This window comes from Acomys russatus, chromosome 31 (genome assembly GCF_903995435.1).
Source record: "Acomys russatus chromosome 31, mAcoRus1.1, whole genome shotgun sequence".
Taxonomy (NCBI): domain Eukaryota; kingdom Metazoa; phylum Chordata; class Mammalia; order Rodentia; family Muridae; genus Acomys; species Acomys russatus.
The window spans coordinates 17,502,284-17,522,305 of NC_067167.1; the positions used below are offsets into that span (position 1 = coordinate 17,502,284).

A 20,022-nucleotide genomic window follows, 5' to 3' on the forward strand; every position below is an offset into this window, starting at 1 on the left:
CATGACCATGGCAACGCTTTTAAAGGAAAACATTTCACTGGGGCGGCTTACAGTTTCCGTTTTATTCCATTGTTGTCCCGGTGGCCTGCCAGCACATACAGCGCTGGAGAAGCAGCTAAGAGGTCTACATCTTGATCCACGGGCAGCAGAAGCAACTGTGAGCCACATGGGGCATACGTCAAAGCCCACCCCCACAGTGACACTCTTCCTCCAACTTCCACCGACCAGGCCATACCTCCTAATAGTGCTACTCCCTATGGGCTATTTTATTCCAAACCCACACAGACCCCAATCTAAACATATTCAAATTTTGCTATCAAGTATATATCTGATTATAATGTATTTACTTTGAGCCATTTGAGTCCATTTTTAAAATCTGATTTTTTTTTTCTTTTGCTCTCTCTCTAAATCTTATTGGGTGAAAATATCTGATTTTAGTTTTATAAATCTCTTCCCCAAAGGGAATACTTTCTGCATAATTTAATTAAAATGGGAGATGAAAGAGAATAATATTTTCCTTCATAAGAGGCATAGTTTTTCTCTAACAAATCAGACCTCAATACTAAGACACCCTGGGAAGTGGGAGTCATGAGGAGACCATGTCCTCCTTTGATCCTACTTCTGTGTCCTGATCTGTAAGGAGGATTTTGTTGTTGTTGTCTTGTTTTGTTTTGGAGGGGGAGTGTTTCTTAGACTAGACAGGATGCCACTATTTTTATTCAAGGATACAAGGATCAATGACAGCCTGTCTCATCAAAAGTGCTCAGTAAAATAATTGGAAGTTCACAAACTTCAATAACTACATGGCATCTAATAATTAGTAACACTCATTGTTCAGAGAATTTTTGTCTTCCCATCCCTTTGATGGAAAACACTATTATCTTTTCCTTATACCTTGGGTGTTTCTTAACACGCCATTGTCTATAAAATAAGAATAGTGAAGAAATGTTGAATTTATCCATCTATCCATCTGTCATCCATCCATCCATCCTTCTATCATTTATCCATCTGACATCCATATGTCCATCTAGCCATCCTTCTGTCATCCATCCATTGTCCATCCATCATCCATCCTTCTGTCATCTATCCATCCATCTATCATCCTTCTGTCATCCATCCATCCACCCACCCATCCATCCATCCATCCATCTGTCATCCATCTGTCATCCTTCTGTCATCCATCCATCTATCCATCCATCCATCCATTCATCCAACAACGATGTCTTGAATGCTGTGTTAAGAACTGGCAGTCTTATCTAGAAGAGGGCATAGTCCTTTCCTCTGGTAAACCAGAACTTGAGGAGGGAGATAGAAATCATCTCCTGAAATATTTAAATAATATAAGACACTGCGGCTCTCCCTTGTTCCCAGGGTCATTGGCCACCAGTCCCCAGGGACAAGGGAGCAGAAGTAACAAACTGGGAATTTGGTGGCCCAGAAGCACGAACAGAACCAACAACGTCCAAGGAGGCAGATAAGCTTTATTAAGGGTTCTATATAACAAGGGTTTATTAAGTTCTGTTTAACAAGGGTTATATAGAACTTTGGAGAGGGATAGGGATTTCCAGGGTGGGTAAAGATCACTGGCCGCAGGGCTAAGGCACTGAGATGCCTCATTTACATGGAGAGGCATTTCAGGAATCCCAGGTACTTGCTGAATGGGTCCTTATCAGGAGAAAGGGAGTGGAACCTCTAATTTCCCTAAGGACATTTCTCAGGTAAAAGATGCAGGGATCCAGGTTCCCCAAGCATAGAAGAAGAAGTCTGGATGACAAAGGGAGTCCCCCATTTTGCACTAAACTGAAGGCTTTCTGGTCCTGTTGGACTGTATGACCTTAGCAGTACGGACAAGAATCAAACCATCCACAAGAGGCCACCTGGCATAGCCGATCCATACTCAACACCGAGTGCTGAATTGTTCAGGATTCTTTAGGTTACAAGAGTCAGAAATCTGAGCAAATGCCTTAAGCAAAAATAGGAGCCCGCTGCTCCATAATTCTGATAAGAAGGGCTAGGCCTGGCTAGGATGCTGAAGCCCACGGCCAAGATGGCAGCCAGCAGCTGCTGACCTCTATCCGAACAGACCACTTCTGGCTCACCTTGACCAGCTGAATGTGGTGGTGGTGTTTACACCGCTCCAGGTGAGGGCTGGGAGATTTGGTAGTTTTGATTTTGATCTCTTGGAACCTAGCCACCATATAAAGGAATCTAACTTCCCTTATGCAGAGAGGTTAGTGGAAGAGGCTGTTAAACATTAAAGCATTTAATTAAAAAAAAAAAAACATAAAAAATGGGATAGAGGTTTGACCAGCCCTACCTCCTGCCCCTCCCCCCCAACACAACCTTTTTATGCAGATGGAGATACCTTGGACACTCACTCAAGTCCCAGTAATACCACAAGGAACAGAGCAAAGCCTCACAACTCAGTCATGAACCAATGATAGGTAGCCATTGTGAGCCAATCCTATCAGAGTGGTTTGTCCCACAGCAACAGGTGATAGAAAAGGCAGCCTCCAGTGCTCTAACAAGTCCCAAAGGAGCCTTTGTCCACTCCATGGCTCTCTATCCCCAGGGAGGCTGTCTGTGTAAAGTAGCAAGGACATTGTTCTGCCTGCATGTGTGTGTGAGGGTGCTTGTACTTGGCCTACTCCCACCAAAGGTCCATTTCTTTCCTAGGAGGCCCAGCGAGTCTCAGGGGTGACTCTAATTGCTTGTGACTAAATCTCATAACCCTATGGACCACCTAAACCATTTCTTTCCTTAGGGGCTGGCATTTTCTCCAAAGGAAAGAATGGTCTGTTATCTCTTTTGGTCCTCTCTCCAAAGGATAGCCAGATGGTGATGAACAGCACTTGTTTTCTTTCTTTTCTGTGGAGCTTTACTATTGTGCTATTTAATTTGTATATATTTTTTAAAAATTATTTTGTGTATGCGTGCTCATCAAAACAGCTATTGGACAACTGGCTTATGAGATAAATAAATAAATAAATATTCTGTCAATTGAGATGTGAATGAACCTGACACTTTTGCTTCATCTTTCTCATTAAGGGTCAGCATTCCAGGATGGACCTCTAAGGAACTCCAAGCTGGATATAGAAATCAAAACTAGATGCCTGCTGGAGCACAGATCAAGACACCACTGTGGTGTGTCAGAGACCTCACAACACACTAGCCTCTCTAAATGTATACACACACACACACACACACACACACACTTATGCACTTACACAGTGTACTTCTTAAGTAGTTCTAAGCAGCTGGTGGACAAGTCCACTGTCAGATGGAGATAAGAAAAAAGACCCACAGGTGATCCATTCGATTTTCAGAAGGATCTTTTAAAGATTATGTTGGCATAATGACTTGACAGTAATGGACTATCAAGCTTTATTATCTGCAAAAGTATTACAAGGGCTTATTTGAGAAGGTGCTAGTAGTGACTTGAATTCCAAGTCTAGGGTTAAAACCATCACATTTATTGCCTCCCCCACTCGCCCCCATGGTCTCTATATAGCTCTGATTATCCTGGACCTTTCTATGTGAAGCTGGCTTCGGACTCACAGAAATCCACCTGCCTCTGTCTCCTTAGAGCTAGGATTAAAGGTGTGCACCATAATGTCTGGCTAGTGCCTTTAAATTTTTAATTTTGAAGGATTGTGTGTGTCAAAGTTGGGTTTACGTTGCTTGTATGTGTCTCAATAATTTTGACAGAATAACTTTGTTTTCTTTCTCTTTTTTCTTTCTTTTATTTTTCTCTTTTAAAGACAGAGTTTCTCTGTGTAGTCTTGGCTGTCCTGGACTCACTTTTTAGAACAGGCTGGCCTTGAACTCACAGCGATCTACCTGTGTCTATCTCACTGAGTGCTGGAACTAAAGGTATGTGCTACCACGCCCAGCCTTAACTTGGTTTTCTTAAAAAAATATGTTCTTTGTTTCCATACACTTTAATTTTTAGTGTTTTTGATGCTTGCGGTTTTCTGTGGCTTTCTTTTTTGTTTCCCAGGATTGTTTATGAAATTCACCCAAATTGATTTTTTTTTAAACTGGGGTTCAGTCTGTGACTCATGTTCTCACTTTACTATTTCTTTCATAGACAGAAGCATGTTTTTTCAATGCTGTTAAATATTTATGGCTTATGCTTTTGGAAACCTGCTTTTTATGACTTGAGATAAAATTGATCTCCAATTTTCTTTCAAAAAATTGAAGTTGTAAGTTTTTTCTTTGTCCTTAAAAAATAACTTTGTAAGCTGGGCATGGTGGTGCGTACGTTTAACCCCAGCACTCAGGAGGCAGAGGTAGGTGGATCTCTGTGTGTTTGAGGCCAGTCTGGTCTACCAAGAGAGTCCAAGACAGCCGGGCTCTGTGTAACAGAAAAACCCTGTCTTGAAAAACAAAACAAAACAACTGTGTGTGTGTGTGTGTGTGTGTGTGTGTGTGTGTACATGCACATACACATATGAATGGTCACACAGTTGCCAAGGTGCACATGTCGAGGTTAGAGGACCACTCCAGAATTCTCTCTGTCTACCACATGGGTTCTAGGCATTGAACTTAGCCATCAGGCTTACTGATAAGCTTTTATCTTCTGTGCCTCTTGGGTTTTGTTTTTGGTTTTTATCGTAGCTGGTATTGATTTTTTTGTGTATGCTGTGAGGGGATCTGTCTTCTCCTCTTATGCGAAAAGGGAAGATTATGCCATATATTTCTTAACATTTTCCCAATATTCTGTCTTCCTCTGCATGAAATTCAAAGTTCTGAAAATGCCCCAGAAGGCCCTGTATGATCTGTTCCTCTGAGACAGCCCCCTCCCACCTCATCTCCTATGTGCCGCCGAGGGAACATGGTCCTCCTGGTAGGATTCTGCCCCAGTCTGCCTAGCAACCTATGATGTCACTACCTACTTGCCACTGGGTATGCCCCTGCCTAGGAGTATATAAAGGGATAAACCCTCCTTGTCTCTATCTCTCTTCCTCTGTCTCTGTCTTTCTCTGGGTGCCCTCCCTTCTTTCTCTCCCCATATTCATAGAAGCCTCTCCGCATCATATCTATTGTGTGGCGCATTTTTCATATTACATAGCTCATATCTCATTGATATTTAAAACTTCCTCCTTGCTCCTCCTTGAACTCCCCTCATATGTATCCGCTGCAAAAATTTCACCTATGTGAGATTTCTAGATACCTACCATTTGGTCAGTGTTTTGTCGCTGTGAAAAGACACACTGACCACACTGACCACTCTTATAAAAGAAAGTATTTAATCGGTGCTGGCTTACAGTTCAGAGGTTTGTCCCATTGTCATCATGGCGGGAAGCATGGTGGCGCACAAGCAGACATGGTGCTGGAGAAGGAGCTGGGAGTTCTACATCCAGAGCCATACGCAGGAGAAAGAGAGGGACCCTGGGTTTGGAATGGGCTTTTGAAACCTCCCATCCCACCCTCAGTGACATGCTTCCTCCAACAGGCCACACCCCTAATCCCTTCGAATTAGCACAGTTCCCTGGTGACCAATAATTAAATCTGTGAGCCTCTAAGGACCATTCTGATTCAAATCACCACACAACATTACTGTTTCCCTCACTCCCAAAGTATCTGCTCAGATATCGCCCTGTCACAGAATCTGCTCTATACACCATAACTAAAGTCTCTCTCTCATGCGTGCACACACACACACACACACACACACACACACACACACACACACACACACAATCTCTGGGTTTTGTTGTTGTTTGTTTGTTTGGTTTTGGCTTGGAAGAATTTACCTAAAAATCTCCCAGGGCCTGGTGTAGGTGTGTGTGTGTGTTATTTTAAAGTTTATTTTCTTAAATTGCTTTAGATTAGGTTTCCAATTCGTTTTAAGTTCTAATAATTTATTCTACTTTTTGCATAGTTAATATGGGATCACAATGCATAATTTAAGATGCATGTATATTTTTAAAATATGAACAGAACCCCCTCCTGTCTCTATCTTCTAACTTTCCCAGGCCCTCCCTTCCTGACTCCGGTTGCTTGTTCACTTATTTCTGTAGTTTTTTGTTTATCTTGTCAGAAATAAGCCGTGTATATGTAAGCAAATCATATATATATACACATATGTATATACATACTACATTTTTAATAAATGGCAGAACACCATATATTATTCTGGACCTTGGTTTTTTTGCCCCCACTTAACTATACATAGTAGAAACGATTCTATAGCTAGAGGGTCATTGTATCTGTTACATTTGCCTAAGACTCTACTGAGTGGACATGCATTGGCTAATTGGTCTCTTTGTGAATGACACGTAGGTCTTCCTCAGTCTTTGTAACGGCCTCTGGTCACTGTCCCTTATCACTCATCAGTGCTTCTCACAGGACTAGCAGATCGATCTCTTAGGCTTCCATTCTGATAGTCTCAATTCATGGTTCAGGAACCCCAGCGCTTGCTAAACGCCCACAAAACAAAGCTGAACTTTTGTTGTGTTTTGTTTTTCCAAACAGGGTTTCTCTATGTAGCCTTGGCTGCCCCTGGACTCCCCTTGTAGACCAGGCTGGCCTTGAACTCACAGCAACTTGCCTGCCTCTGCCTCCTGAGTGAGTACTTGAATTAAAGGCGTGAGCCACCACGCCCGGCTCCAAAGCTGAAAATTTTGACGTTGAAAGTACAGCCCCACAGAGCCTCCAGTCTCTTGTGCCTGAACACACCCCCTAAACCGACACCTTTAGGGCTTTTCTGTTTTGCTTTTCCAAATGTTCAGTGCTGTTTTCTCTCAGCCAATAAGGTATAAACATCTCCTCCCCTTCCTTATAGGCTGATCACAATGTGTACTGGGCCTGTGGCAATCAGTGATTTAAACCTGCTAATCCAGTCCCCGTGGTATGTCCAACATAGCCGAACCTTAGGTGGTGAATTTTGGGTTAGGCAAGCGATGTCGAATCGATTACCAATCAGTACGTTTTCTCTCAGATTCCAAATTCCTTTTGGGTGCTGGGAATACTTACTGGGAGTAGAGAGTTCTAAAGTGAAAAGATTATGTCCGGACTTCAAAGTATAGCTTACAACACGGTGAGTCGCATAAGCACAATTGAGGTACACAACACAATGGAAGTGTGGCTCGCCGGACTCCTAAGTGGGAAAACGCCCCTCCGTCCTGGGATCCTTAACCCACCATCAAAGTCCAGGGTAGCTGCCCAGCAAGTGTGCCCGTTGAATAAAGATTATATTAAAAGGAAGCCCTTAAGGCAGGCGGCAACCTCCTGTGCTCAAAAACATCTTTTATCCCACTCAAATGGGCCCATAATCTGTGCCGGCGTCGCTCCTCTGAGCATGGGGCAGCGTGGGAGCGCGTGGGCCGGGCTTGCAGGCAAGGAGGGCAGCTGAGCCCGGCACCTGGAGCGGGTCTCAGGCGCCGCGCGGGGCGCAGGGGCGGGGAACGGAGAAAGGGGCGGAGACTGTCGCCCGCCTCCCTACCCGGGCGACGGCGCAGGGCCGCGGGGTGTCGGCAGCAGCTGCAGCCTCCCGCGCCACCCCCTCGGCCGCCGCCGCTCCGGGGCGAGGGTGAGCTGAGCAAGGCCCGCAGCTGCCACCCCGCGCCGTGCGGAGCGGAGTGGAGCGGCGGCCCCGGAGAACGCAAAGTTGCCAGTCTCAAGCGCAGACATGCCGGGCAGCGACACGGCGCTCACCGTGGACCGGACTTACTCGGACCCCGGCCGGCACCACCGCTGCAAGAGCCGGGTGAGGACGCGCGCAGGGCGGCGCGGGGGTGCGAGTCTGTGTAGGGAGGGGCGAGGGTCGGGTCCGGGCACGCCGCGCCGCGGACCCCATCGTCGGCCTCTCCCTGCCGGGAAGGTCCAAAGAAACCTGCGGCCCGAGGACGTGGGGCCACCGTTGGAGTAGGAGGCTAGCCAACCTATACTGCCACCCCGACTCCACGACGGTGTCGCCCCGCTCTCCTCCCCGCCAGGGAGCGCGCGCTACCGGCACCCGGGACTCCCAGCGTTTGGCTCCCCGCACCTCCACCTGCGGGGCTCGGCAGGGCTTTTGCATGCCCGCTCCCCTGCCCTCCGACCCGCAGTCCTGACCCCTGTACTGTGCGCTCCGGACGCGCTGCCGAGATCAAAAGTCTTGTCTCGGCGGGGAAGCTCCGGAGTTGGGAGCCATGTAGATCGGGCGCCTTCGCCACGGTTTGCAGAGTAATTTGCTGTTGCTGATTTTGGCTGTGAGCGAAAATAGCTCTTCTGAGCAAGCTGAGAAGACCGGCCCTGGAGGCCTTCAGTATCATGACTGAGGCCACAGCCCCAGCTCTGGGCCCTCCCGGGGAACACTTTTCCTTTTGGACAGCTCAAGTGTCCAGGAGGGACGTGAGGATCCCAAATCCCTTCTTCCCTTGGCTGAATAAAGTGCCATTTGAAACAGCACCTCCTCTCTCTGGCAGGCAGTACCTGGAGTTGTTCTGTGAGCCTTCCAACTTCTGGCTTATCCGGGGAACTGGGGGTTTTGGTGTCAGCTTCCCTGTATAAAGTTCGTAGAGATAGAACAGGCTTTAATTTCTACCTTGCCACCTCTAAGATCCCTTGACCAGCCAGATCGAAGTTGCGGCCATTAGTGACAGGCGTGTGCAGGGGTCCCTTATATAGAATGTGGGTGTGCAGTCATAATTTGAAACAGAAGTGGTATGCTTACCTCGTTTCTCTTTTCACTTTACCGGCTCTTGATCAATTGAAGAAAATGATTTTTTTTACACAAATTTAATATATTTGGTGGAATCGCTCCTGCATTGACCGACTTTTTCCCGTTTCTTTCTCATTCTTTCTTTCTTCGTCGTCTTCTTCTTCCTCTTCCTCTTCCTCCTCCTCTTCTTCTTCTTCAAGTTTCATAACAATGCGTTAGGAAAGTATTCCGAAAATTCTGTCTGGAAGAAAAACATTAGAGTTTTGTTTACCTGCGGTCAAAAGTTTGGGAGGGGCGCGACTACTCCTGAACAGCGCTGACTGAAGGAAAAGGTCTTTCTCTGGGGTGGGGGTGGGGGATAAAGTTAATATTGCAGCTCACAGGAGAAATTGTAATCTTAGAATAATGTGAGAGCCTGGATTGTCACAACTCAGTGATCGCTGTAGGCAGCAGAGTTAGCACTGACTGAGGAGGGATGGTGAGACCTTGACACACCATCATGAGATGAGCTCTCCTGGCCTGTCAGGTGGAGGTGTGAATGCCAGTGCTCACACCTCAGGTGGGAAAGGGAAAGATCAGCTGAACTGAAGACTGTAGTAGTTTTGGTCCACCACCCCACCCACCCCACCCCACCGCACCCACCACACCTGTCTGTCCTCAGAAAGTGCCCAAGACCTCATATGAAGGGGAGTTGCTTATTTTCTTTAAAAATCCTGCTTACCACATTGTACTTGATACATTATCAATAGGGAGATTGCGGATTTGTAAGTAAAATGTGCAGCAAAACTGAGTTAAGGGCCATAAGCTCTGGTTATTCTGTGTAATTAGCCCACCATGGGGCAGATAACCCTAGTAGTGAGGACTAGAAGAGCGAGGGCTAGAGTTGAGTAGGCCCAGACCACAGTTCAGTGCCCTCGGAGAGATCCAATGTAGCCTCCGGGCTGTCTGCTTTTAGTTTTTTTGTTGCTATTGTTTTGGGTCGGGTTTTTTTTTTTGGGGGGGGTTGGTTTGGTTTTTTTGTTTGTTTGTTTGTTTGTTTGTTTTTTGAAACAAGGTTTCACTATGTAGCCCAAGCTGGCCTTGAATCCCTGATTCTCCTTTCTTAGCCTTCTGAGTGAGTGCTGGAGTTACAGGCTCAGCAAGCCTGGCATTGCCTTATGTTTGCTTTTGGTTTTTGGGTTTTGGACTGTTTTCCTGTGGATCTATCAAGGTATCAGGAGAACAAGTACAGAAACTTTCCTCTAGTGGGGCTGGTGTAATTTCGCCTCCTTCCTTAAGGCTGCAATAAGCCGGCTGTGATGAAGGCACAGCAAAAGCAATTTTGCTGTTGCAAGGAGTAACCTCCCATTAGGTGATCTAGCAGCTCCTTCGTGGCACTCAATTTGTTGTAGCTATAAAAAAAAAAAATTAAAAAAAAAAAAAGCATTTTCCCCCAACACCCGGAAAAGTATGCTGTGCAAAAGCAAACCACGGAATGGTATTAGGACTTAATTTCTTCATATGACTCTCTCATTGGAAAGAAAATAGGATTTAGAAAGAATCCCCGTGGTCAGACTCATCTGGCAAACTAGGTTTCTTTTTAAGATGCAGATAATTACTAGGGTAGAAGTGCAGAGGGGACTAGCCTTACAGGAATCCTCAGTTTCCCTCCCCCAGACACCTCGCTGATCAACAAATGGTCATTTAAAAGATTCGAAAATCTAGTCTTTTACTCACTGAGGTAACAGGGGGAAATCTGCATCACTTTTGCTGGGTTTATTTAATCCTCTGAGACTAGATAGCAATGAAACAGGAGACCACTTTCATATTGCAGAGGCCTATTTTTACAGCCAAGTAGACTTACCTACATCTCCCCCCCCCACCTCCCCCCCCTCCCAACACACACACCTTAGCAAAAAATGTAATGCAATTAAATGACAGTTCTGGTTGTCGTCGCTAAGCTAAGGGAGTCATTCACATTTTAACACTTCATCTTTGTAAAAACTCCAAAATGATGCTCGCTACACCTTGACACACATAAATTATCTCCACTTTAATAGAAAGAGCACACATAATGAGCGCCTGCATTTTTTTTTCTTTATGCCCTCGATAGTCAGAGCCTATCACCAAAACCTATACTAATATAGCCAGTCTGTCTTCCGCACCTTAACTGGTTCTTGTTAATTATACATGAGTCCAGTTTTGTTTTGTTGTTTGCTTTCGTTAGTTGGTTCCCACTTTAAATGCTCCCTAATGCCACCTTTAGCCACTTGGATGCAGCTGTGAACTGTTGGGGCTCCAGCTGCAGACATGGCTCCCAACTGGGCCATCACCAGAATGAGGCCCTAAATAACTTTCCTGAGACTTCAGTCCCTACTGGAGATGGCGGGGACACCTATAGAACAGGCGGTGTCAGCCCATTCTTCACATTGTGAATTTGAATCTTAAATAAGAGGTTTTTTGTTTTTTGTTTTTTAATTGATATTTAAGTGGTTCAAACGTTACTGTTTTCATCTTCGCCTTTTCTTACTGTTGCAGTGGCACTGCCAGTTGGCGTTACTCTCTTCCTGTCCCCTGTTATACTGTCCACCACTTTCTTTGACATCTCTGCAGTTGGTCCTTTAGCCATGTAGGACTTTCATCATTTCTCTTTTATCAAGCCTCCACGGTAGGCCCGGGTTGTTTTTCCTACAGACTCGCCTTCCTTAAGCTTATCCCCCACCCCTTCTCGCCCTCCCATGTCCCCACCCCCCCCCCCCCCCCAGTGTGGATCCTCTGTGTCACTTGGACCCGCTAGTTTCTTCTACACAGTAGGGGTGATAGAAGGAATGGATGCAACAATGCCTATAAAATGAGAGGTGCATAATAAGATCCCAATAGGTGGCAAACTTATCTTGTTAGTTTATTTATATATTTATATAATGCCATCGGGCAGTTCCTTAAGCTTGAAAATGAAATGACTCCCAATTTTGTGACAAACCCACTAAGCATCTTTTACGCACCAGCTGTAGTTCTGGGCATTAGGAAGAACATGATGGTAAGTTAGCAATCCCGTCTCCCTGGTAGCTTGGTACCTGGTGAGTACATCTTACTTATACTGTGGCCGATGGTGACGTAGAATTCTCTTTCACAGAAAGAACTGGTCATAATAAATACAAAAATATCTGGCATCTAAAGCAAAACCTGTGTGGAGCCTGAAGGCCACTGTCACACACACACACACACAAAGTGTTCTCTTTGACTGGGAACGTTCCCAGTGGGTGATGAGTAATGGCCAGAGGCTGTCAGGGAGAGGGAAGTGTTGTACCCCTTCCACAGTGGAGCTAGCAGCCATGAGCTGATTACTCGCTTGTCCCTGGGCAGGAAGTAGGACAGATAGAAACAGACTCAGGTAGGTGCCGCTGACCCAGGGAGCCTGGCGAGTTGAGTAGTTTGTAAGGACTGTTTTAAGCAGTGATTGGTTTCTTTCTCGAGTTCAGCAAAGAGATTGAATGTTGGTGAGTGTCTCGAGTCAGAATCTGTTTACGATAGGAGGGGCCGGTTGATTGTACGATTGGGTGTTTTTCTTTTTCTTTTTCTTTTTTTTTTTTTTTTTTTGTTTTTTTTTTAAGCTATGCTTTGCGCAGGTTCACTGGCCCCACCCCCTTCAGAGAAGACTGACTTGCCAGCCACCACCAGCAGCAGCTCACACATGCCTGTCACATCCGCTATAGAGCACCAGGACAGCTGCTACCACATTGGATCTCAAAATATGTTTTCCTTTAGACACTTCCTAAATTCCCAGAGCCAAAACTCAGAGTCCCAGATGAAAATTACCCACATCTCCAGGAGACTCTGCAGTGTTTTTAGCCTCGCTGTTTCTTAATTGTGTTTTTGTGTTTTCAGTGGAGGGGGTGGTGAGAGAAAAGGACGAGAGAGCTATGAATCACTGTCCTGTGAATCAGAATTAGGACTTTTCATTCCCTCTAAAAAGGAACATTGGGATAAATGATTTACGCATCATCCAGCCACCGCATGGACGTGCAAGGGGCGCGAGGTGAGGGGAAGCTGTACTTGTTGAGCGCTTTTCTTCAATGAGGCAAAAAGGGCGTGCGTGGGAAGGACGTAGTAGCAACAGAAGCCAGTGCACAGCAGTCGCTTCGTAGACCCCAGAACTCACTAGTGCTCCCGTTTCAAGCTCCCCCTAATCTCCCAACTGGAGCGTAGTCGTAACTACTTCCCTGGTGGCCCCTGTGGTGAGTTGGAAGAGCTGCTCTGTCCCGATAAACCAAATGAATGTGATAAGCAGCTCAGTCTTGATGGACCATTTGGCTGCTTTGGCAGGGAGAGATGTGTACAGCTCCTTCGGGGCACCTCCTCATTTGTGTGTTCTAGATCCTTCCAGTGTACGACTTTCTAGCCTTCTGTGCCTTGTCCTATATTCCAAGTAAGCTTTCAAAGGAGTGATATGGACTGGTAATTTGCGGACATTTTATGATGCCCAGGGTAAGAACTCTGTTTAGGAGTTTGGAGAAATTTTAAAGGGTATTAAGTAAGGTCATGGGTTTAAGATAATTAGAGCAGGACTAGAGATGGCTCAGAGGTTAAAAGCTCTGGCTGCTCTTCCGAAGGACCCTTTCTGAGTCCACTGTCCAGCTCACAGCCATCTGGAAATCTAGTACCAGGGGATCTGATGCCCTCTTCTGGCCTCCAAGGGTACTGCACACACATGGTGCACAAACATGCAGGAAGACAAAACACCCCTACCAAATAAATAAACTTGTTTTTTTCAAGACCGGGTTTCCTGTCCTGAGCTTGCTTTGTAGACCAGACTGGCCTGGAACTCACAGAGATCTGCCTGCCTGTGCCTCCCTGAGTGCTGCTGGTATTAAACAACTTTTCTTTTTAATTAGGGAACTTTTAGCTTTTCGGTCTTCAGAGAGTATGCCACTGACGAGCACGGTAAAGGTGGTTGTTTCTGTAAGTGTTGAGTCTAGAAGGTGCCTGCAAATCTGTTTCCTGACTAGGACAAATGCTTATTCCTGTTCTTTGTGCCACACACTTGGTCACCAGGCAGTCTTCCAGAAAGTTCTTTGCTTTTTTTTTTTTTTTTTTTTTTTTTTTTTTTTTTTTGGTTTTTCGAGACAGGGTTTCTCTATGTAGCCGTGGCTGTCCTGGACTCGCTTTGTAGACCAGGCTGGCCTCGAACTCACAGTGATCTGCCTGCTTCTGCCTCCCGAGTGCTGGGATTAAAGGCGTGTGCCACCACCCCCGGCTCCAGGAAGTTCTTTGCAACAAGTCATCACCTCTTATGCTTCCCTCAACACATTTTGGGGAAGCACAGGAGAGTGGTCCAGGCAGTTAGTTCTAGAGTCCCCACCTTGGCTGAACCCCCATAGCATTCCTTGGGCATGTGGCCCAAGTTAACTTTCTACAGAAGCTGCCAGGTGCTTACCATTGCATACAGTGGTAATGCAATGTGCCTCAACAGCATTCAATTCAACCCTGCTAGATGATCAGTGAATGCTAGGGTGGACACGCTAGGGTGGACACGCCTGACAGACATATAGCTGACTGCCATTTCAGGGGCTGCCTTTGTGCGGAGGCCTCCAGTGTGATCTCCAGCATTTCGCACTCTCTGTAGAGGCCAGATCTTTCTAGTGATGGCGTCTGGAAATGCCTTGCATTCAATGTGGGTGCTCATGCCTCGGCTCTATGGGTCTTTGAGGAGCTTGATGGAGAGCAGTTTAGATGAACTGAGAAAACAGTAACCCAGGGGCCACACCTAGACCTTCATGGGATTCTTTACTTTGCTAGACAGATAGCCACAGTCCTCATATGGTGCAGAGTTGGGAGTTTAGACTCTAGGGCTCACCATGGTAGAGCTTGAAGAGAATACATACAATCATGCATACATGCACATACATACATACATGTGCATATATATTTTGGAGTTGGGGATTGAACCTAGTGACTTCTATATGCTAAACATGTACTCTGCCATTGACCCACACAAACCCCAGGCCCAGGAAGGGAATTTAGACATTAATTCCAGACCATTCTATTTGCAAAAACAAAAAAGTATGGCACTCAAACTATAACCAATAAAATCATATAACTAATACAGACTGACTGGGACTCACCATTTCCCATCTATGGCCTTAACAGGGAATCCCTTAAAAAATAATTGCTTTAAAATTTTGTATAAATACATTATAAATATATGTTAAATGTGTATTTTAAATCAAGTATATATTTTAAAACATATACTATATATACTTCTGGGCTTCAACTCAAGGCCCTACCAAGTTAATTGCTAAATTCTGTAGGAAGATTATCTTAGTTAAACTAGAGAGAATGAAGATAAGATTATTTCTGGTGGAGGAGCTTGGGAAGTGGCTCACTGGGGCAAGAACACTTGCTGTGAAAACAAAAGGACCTGGGTTTAATTCAGGTTAATAACCCGTGTAAAAGGTGGGCATGGCTTAGAATGCCTACAGCTCTAGAATTCTGGAGCAGAGGCGGGCAGACCCTGATGACAGCTCACTTGTCAGCCAGCCTGGGTGTTAGGAAACAGCAAGCTTCATGCTCAGTGAGAGACCTTGTCTTTAAAAGGGGGAAAAAAAAAAAGTAGGAGTAAGGGCTAATGAGATGGCTCAGTGGGTAAAGGTGCCTGCTGCCAAGTCTGATGACCTGAGTTCAATCCCTGACACCTCCACGGTGAAAGGAGGTTGTCTTCTCACCTTCATGTATTGCTGGGGCACACACATGCCCTCCCCCAAATAAATACAAATAGATGTAAAACCAAAGGAAAACATGAGGCAGAGAACGATAAGGGATGCTCTCTGATGCCTCCTTCTGTTCTTTATAAGGGCGCACCCCCACACACCCACACATACATGAGCGTATACCTTGCCACCAGCACAATTCTTTTCAGTGAATTGAATGGATGTAAAATGGAGGGGCTTTTCTAGGTAATAGCCTGTAATGTATTGGAGTGACTTAGCGTTAGGCCAGTGTCCTTCTGAGTTTATTTGCAGATTTGTGGGGAAGGTGGAAGAGAAACTTGCAGCAAATGTATAAGGCCGAGATGTTGGCTACACTGGATTCTTGCCACATACACACGTGGTTGGGGGGTGGGGGAGGCTTTTCCACATCTTTGTGCTTTCATTATAAAGTTTTGTGAAATGAGCTCATCCCCACCTTGGCCTTTTGCCAGCTGGGACAGGAAGCAGGGATGATGCATCATGCATTCTGCAGGCAAGCAGCTTGAGATCCCCCTGCCCCCCCCCCCTTACCCCCACCCCCGCTACTGTCACCTCTGAAGCATTTGGTTCTGTGAGGCTCCCATCCAGAGACCCTTCTAGCACCTCCCGGGTTCAGTGCACAGACTTAGTGTCTGGTACCTGGAATGCTTCAGACCAGATGTGGTTCAGATTGTGGATTTTCTTGGCATCCTGGGGTAGTCATGTATTCATCATAAAATATCTTTGGTTTGGCACCCAAATCTAAGCTCGAAATCCATTTAGGTTTCACGTACACCTGTGTACATTGCCCGAAGATCATTTTATGTCTTGTGTGCCCGTGTTTTGATCGTGGCCTGTCACATAATGCTCACGTGTGGTTCTTTCTGCTTGTTACATCATGTTGGAATTCAGAATTAAGACGTTGGACTAGTTTGAGCTTTTGATTAAGAACATTTAACCTGCATATAACTTTTTTACAGCCAAGTCTTACTAACCTCAACCCAACACCTTCCTCTGGTTCTTGGCTAAGGAATGTGTCACCTACTTCTCTGCAGGGGTGGGGGTTGGACAGAGCATTTAAGAGATGGCAGCTAAGAGATGGCACATGTGGTGTCAGTCCCCAGTGACCCCCTAAAGGAGAATCTGTGTGACTTCAGCCATATACACTGACTTGACCCTCACCTGCAGTAAAGCTTGCCTACTGCTGCCTAGCACCAGACATTTCTACCTAAATGCTGCACCTAGCTGTGCCTCAAAGTCTGTATGTCAGATGTAATTTCTCTCACATCCTCTCCGCCAGCGCCCAAGCCACGTTCCTGGCACACTTTCTCAGCTACTCACTCCCTTCCCCACAACATCAAAGGTACATTTCCTTTGTTTTGGTTTGGTTTGATTTTCCTTTTCGAGACAGGGTTTCTCTGTGTAGCCTTGGCTGTCCCGGACTCACTTTGTAGACCAGGCTGGCCTCACTACCCCTTCGTCTTCATTGTCTGTGACATCACTCTCCCAGCAGGTTTCCAGCTTCAAGGAACAAAGTGATGGTTGAGAATATGGGCTTGAATGTCACCTCTACCTCCCAGCTGTGCGAGCAACCGCCAGGAGTGGTATTAGGGAACTTGGACAGGTACCATGTCGGTTGAGTCATTCACGGTCTACCAGGTCTACCACAGAGTTCCCAGACTTCTGCCATTCCTGCACCACCCACACCCAGCTTGATGCCACCCGAGCTATTATTTGCTTAATATTTCTAAATCAGCTCACTCTTTAAAACTTAAGTTTATTTTTAAAATATCAACAAGACTGGGTGCTAGCTAGGTGTTGTCTGAACTCTGAGGCCTGCAGTCCAAGAGTGAGTGAAGAGCAAATGGTGGGGCTCTGCCTGGGAGTCTCCACCCTGCCATTCTCCTGGACTGGATCAGCTGGATTGGGTTGAGGCTTGAGAAGAGAAACCTCCTCACTCTGGCCCTGTTATTTAATGCTTTTGTCGTAAGGCCTTCTGAAGGGATTCGGAATCATCAAGGAAAACACTCGCCAGCCTCTGCCTCCCACTTTGAAATACTAACTGGACATACGGCCTAGAAGATGCTTAGAAGCACGGTTCCTAGGCTCTGCCCAATAAGAAACTCAAATCCAAATCTCAGTGGAATGCAATAACCTATTACATCGGTTTGTTTGTTTGTTTTCTTTCTCCCTCTGGCCTTATTTTGATTACGTGTTTGTGTGTACATTTGTTTGTATTACGTACACAGATCATCAATAATTCAGTAAGATTTTTTTTTACTCTACAGTGGTATAAAATCACACCTAAATAACCTTCTGGGTTCTCTCTTGGTCCAGTATCCAGTAGATTACACAAGCTGTTCAGCACTCTCCTTTACCGTGGGTTTTCCTGAGACCAGCCTCCCTCGCCACTGGCTACTGTGAACATCCTGAGCCTGTTCAAGGTCACCAAGGTTGAGCTATGTTCTCTATGGTCAGTGCACTTTTCTACTTGCATTGTTTTCAGCTTACACTGTGGCTCTCTGGAGGGGACCCAGTGCAGTGTGGTTGGTAGTTTACCTCTGTGGACGTGACACAAAATGTTAGCAGCATCCTAAGTGTGGGTCCTATGGCGTGCAGATGGCTTTCGTATTCTCCTGAAGTTGAAACCATACATCAAACCATGATAATTCAGAAACTTCTACATGCATGCTTTCTGTGATGCACCTCAAATCCTTTGGGTACCAAACAAGGTATAGACAAATTGCTCTAAGTGAACCCAAATGTTGCTTGGGCTGAACAGGTGTCCACTATGGTAGGTGGACGGCAGCCTGCCTGGATGGGCATCCTTGAAGGATGTTGGGAATGAGCTGTGCCCACTCCAGGCCGTGCGCATCTGCATTGTGTTCTCTTCAGTCTTCTAGTGACCCGAGAGAAACTGAGGCAGACAATGGAAGACCTTCTGCTAGAGAGCAGAGCTCTTAGAAGATACAAGTCTTCAGGATGTTGAGAGAACATACCCAGATTGTGAGGCGAGAGGAAATTCTAAGTTGTGTGGGATTGTTTTGAAGTAAGAGTGAACATAATTATACTATGTGTGCTGACTTGGAATATGAGGCGGTTGAGTAGTGCCTGGAGCTGCAGCCTCTGACAGGAGTGTTGTCCAAAAATCATACCCCAACTGAAAGCCATGCTGTAGAACCTAGAATATTTAACTTCGGTGTTGGCAACTGTGCGTGGGGTCAGAAGTCCCTCCGTCTGCTTTGTAAATCTATTATGATCGTCATGAAGGCCCAAAGTTGACTTTAGATAGTCAGCAATGTGCTATTTTAATCTCACTAATTGGAACAGGTGGCCTCTGTTTGCGACTGAATCACTGGTTGGCATGGATCTTCATTTATCTGACAGTCTGAGGCCCATTCAGTATGAGCTGATGACTGTTTTGGCATCAGGCAAAGGGCTTGTGAGCCCAGTGGGTGGGTGGGTGGTAGGGTAAAAAGCAACAGGGGACTCTGAGGAGAGTGAAGAAATGCAACAGCTGCATTCATTTCAGGGCCTCAATGTGAAGTGCAGTACCAGCAGAGGGCCATGGCTCAGTGTGGCCTGGCCAGGGGCTGGGCCAGGTGCTGGGCCAGGTGCTCGCACATGTCCTGAATGAGGAGAAGTTCCATTGTGCCGCCTATGACTCTCCCTGATGAGATGGCTTGCTTCAGGAGGACCTGTGTTGTCCTTGTGTTTTCCTGAGTGTCAGTCCTGTCCCAGCTTAGGGAAGGGGCATGCCCTGGGTGACTCTGAGTCATCTGACTACAGGAGCTCGGGCAAAAACACCTTAAGACACATCTAATGACAGCAGAGCTGACCTGAGATTAGGAACTTTTGCAACTGTATTTATCTTTACAGTAAGTATATAGTGCATTCACCTCCGTGATAAAACACCTGACATTGACAACATAAACAAAGGGAAGATGGGTTCTGCTTGCTTTGAGAAGTCCCAGCCTGTAGTCTTTGGTTCCATGGATTCTGGGTTTGTGGTGAGGCAGAACATCACAGTGGTGGCAATGTGTGGTGCAGTGCTTACTTAATGGCGGGCAAAAAGCAGAAACAGAAGGAATGCCAGGGACCAGTGACAACCTCTAAAAACACACTCCCGGCAACTTAATGCCTCCAGGTAGCCCTGTCCTCCAAAAGCAGTGGCTCTCAACCCTTTCACAGGGGTCATCTAAGACTATCGAAAAACTCAGATATTTACATTACAGATCATAACAGTAGCAAAATTACAGTCGTGAAGTAGCAATGCAATTAATTATATGCTTGGGGGTCACAACGACTTGAGGAACTGGATTAAAAGGTCATAGCATTAGGAAGATTGAAAACCACTGCTCTAAACATTCCAGAATATTCCCTAATAGTCCCACCCACTAGGATGCCAAGCGTGGATCTAAATATGAAGGAACAATAGACTGATGATGTGTGTCTATAGTGTCTCCTCGGTATGTGAGCACAGAATCCCAGGTTCCTAACCCGGTACCCAGATTCTCTGAGATAACTTTAGTCCTTCACTCAGGCAAGCACTTGACCTGATTTCCTCTTGTAGTGGACGACCAGCTCCCCTGATGCTTGTGGACACCCATCCCGTACTCTCTAGGCACGTGGTTTCGTCCTCTTCCACTGGTCAAGGAGCCTGGAACA

The 20,022-nt window shown here is 46.0% G+C and overlaps 1 protein-coding gene across 2 annotated transcripts in view; it reads left to right on the plus strand.

Moving 5' to 3' along the window:
• Positions 1-20,022, plus strand: part of Tmcc3 (transmembrane and coiled-coil domain family 3) — a 152,901-nt gene that overhangs the window by 80,704 nt on the left and 52,175 nt on the right. The window contains exon 1 of one of the 2 annotated variants that reach the window (XM_051172691.1): positions 7,476-7,714. The exons of the other annotated variant lie outside the window; for it this stretch is intronic. Within the exon in view, the coding sequence (XP_051028648.1) occupies positions 7,637-7,714 (78 nt within the window). The 5' untranslated portion in view covers positions 7,476-7,636. Of the gene's footprint in view, positions 1-7,475; positions 7,715-20,022 lie in introns of those variants that run through there. 2 annotated transcript variants of the gene reach the window in all.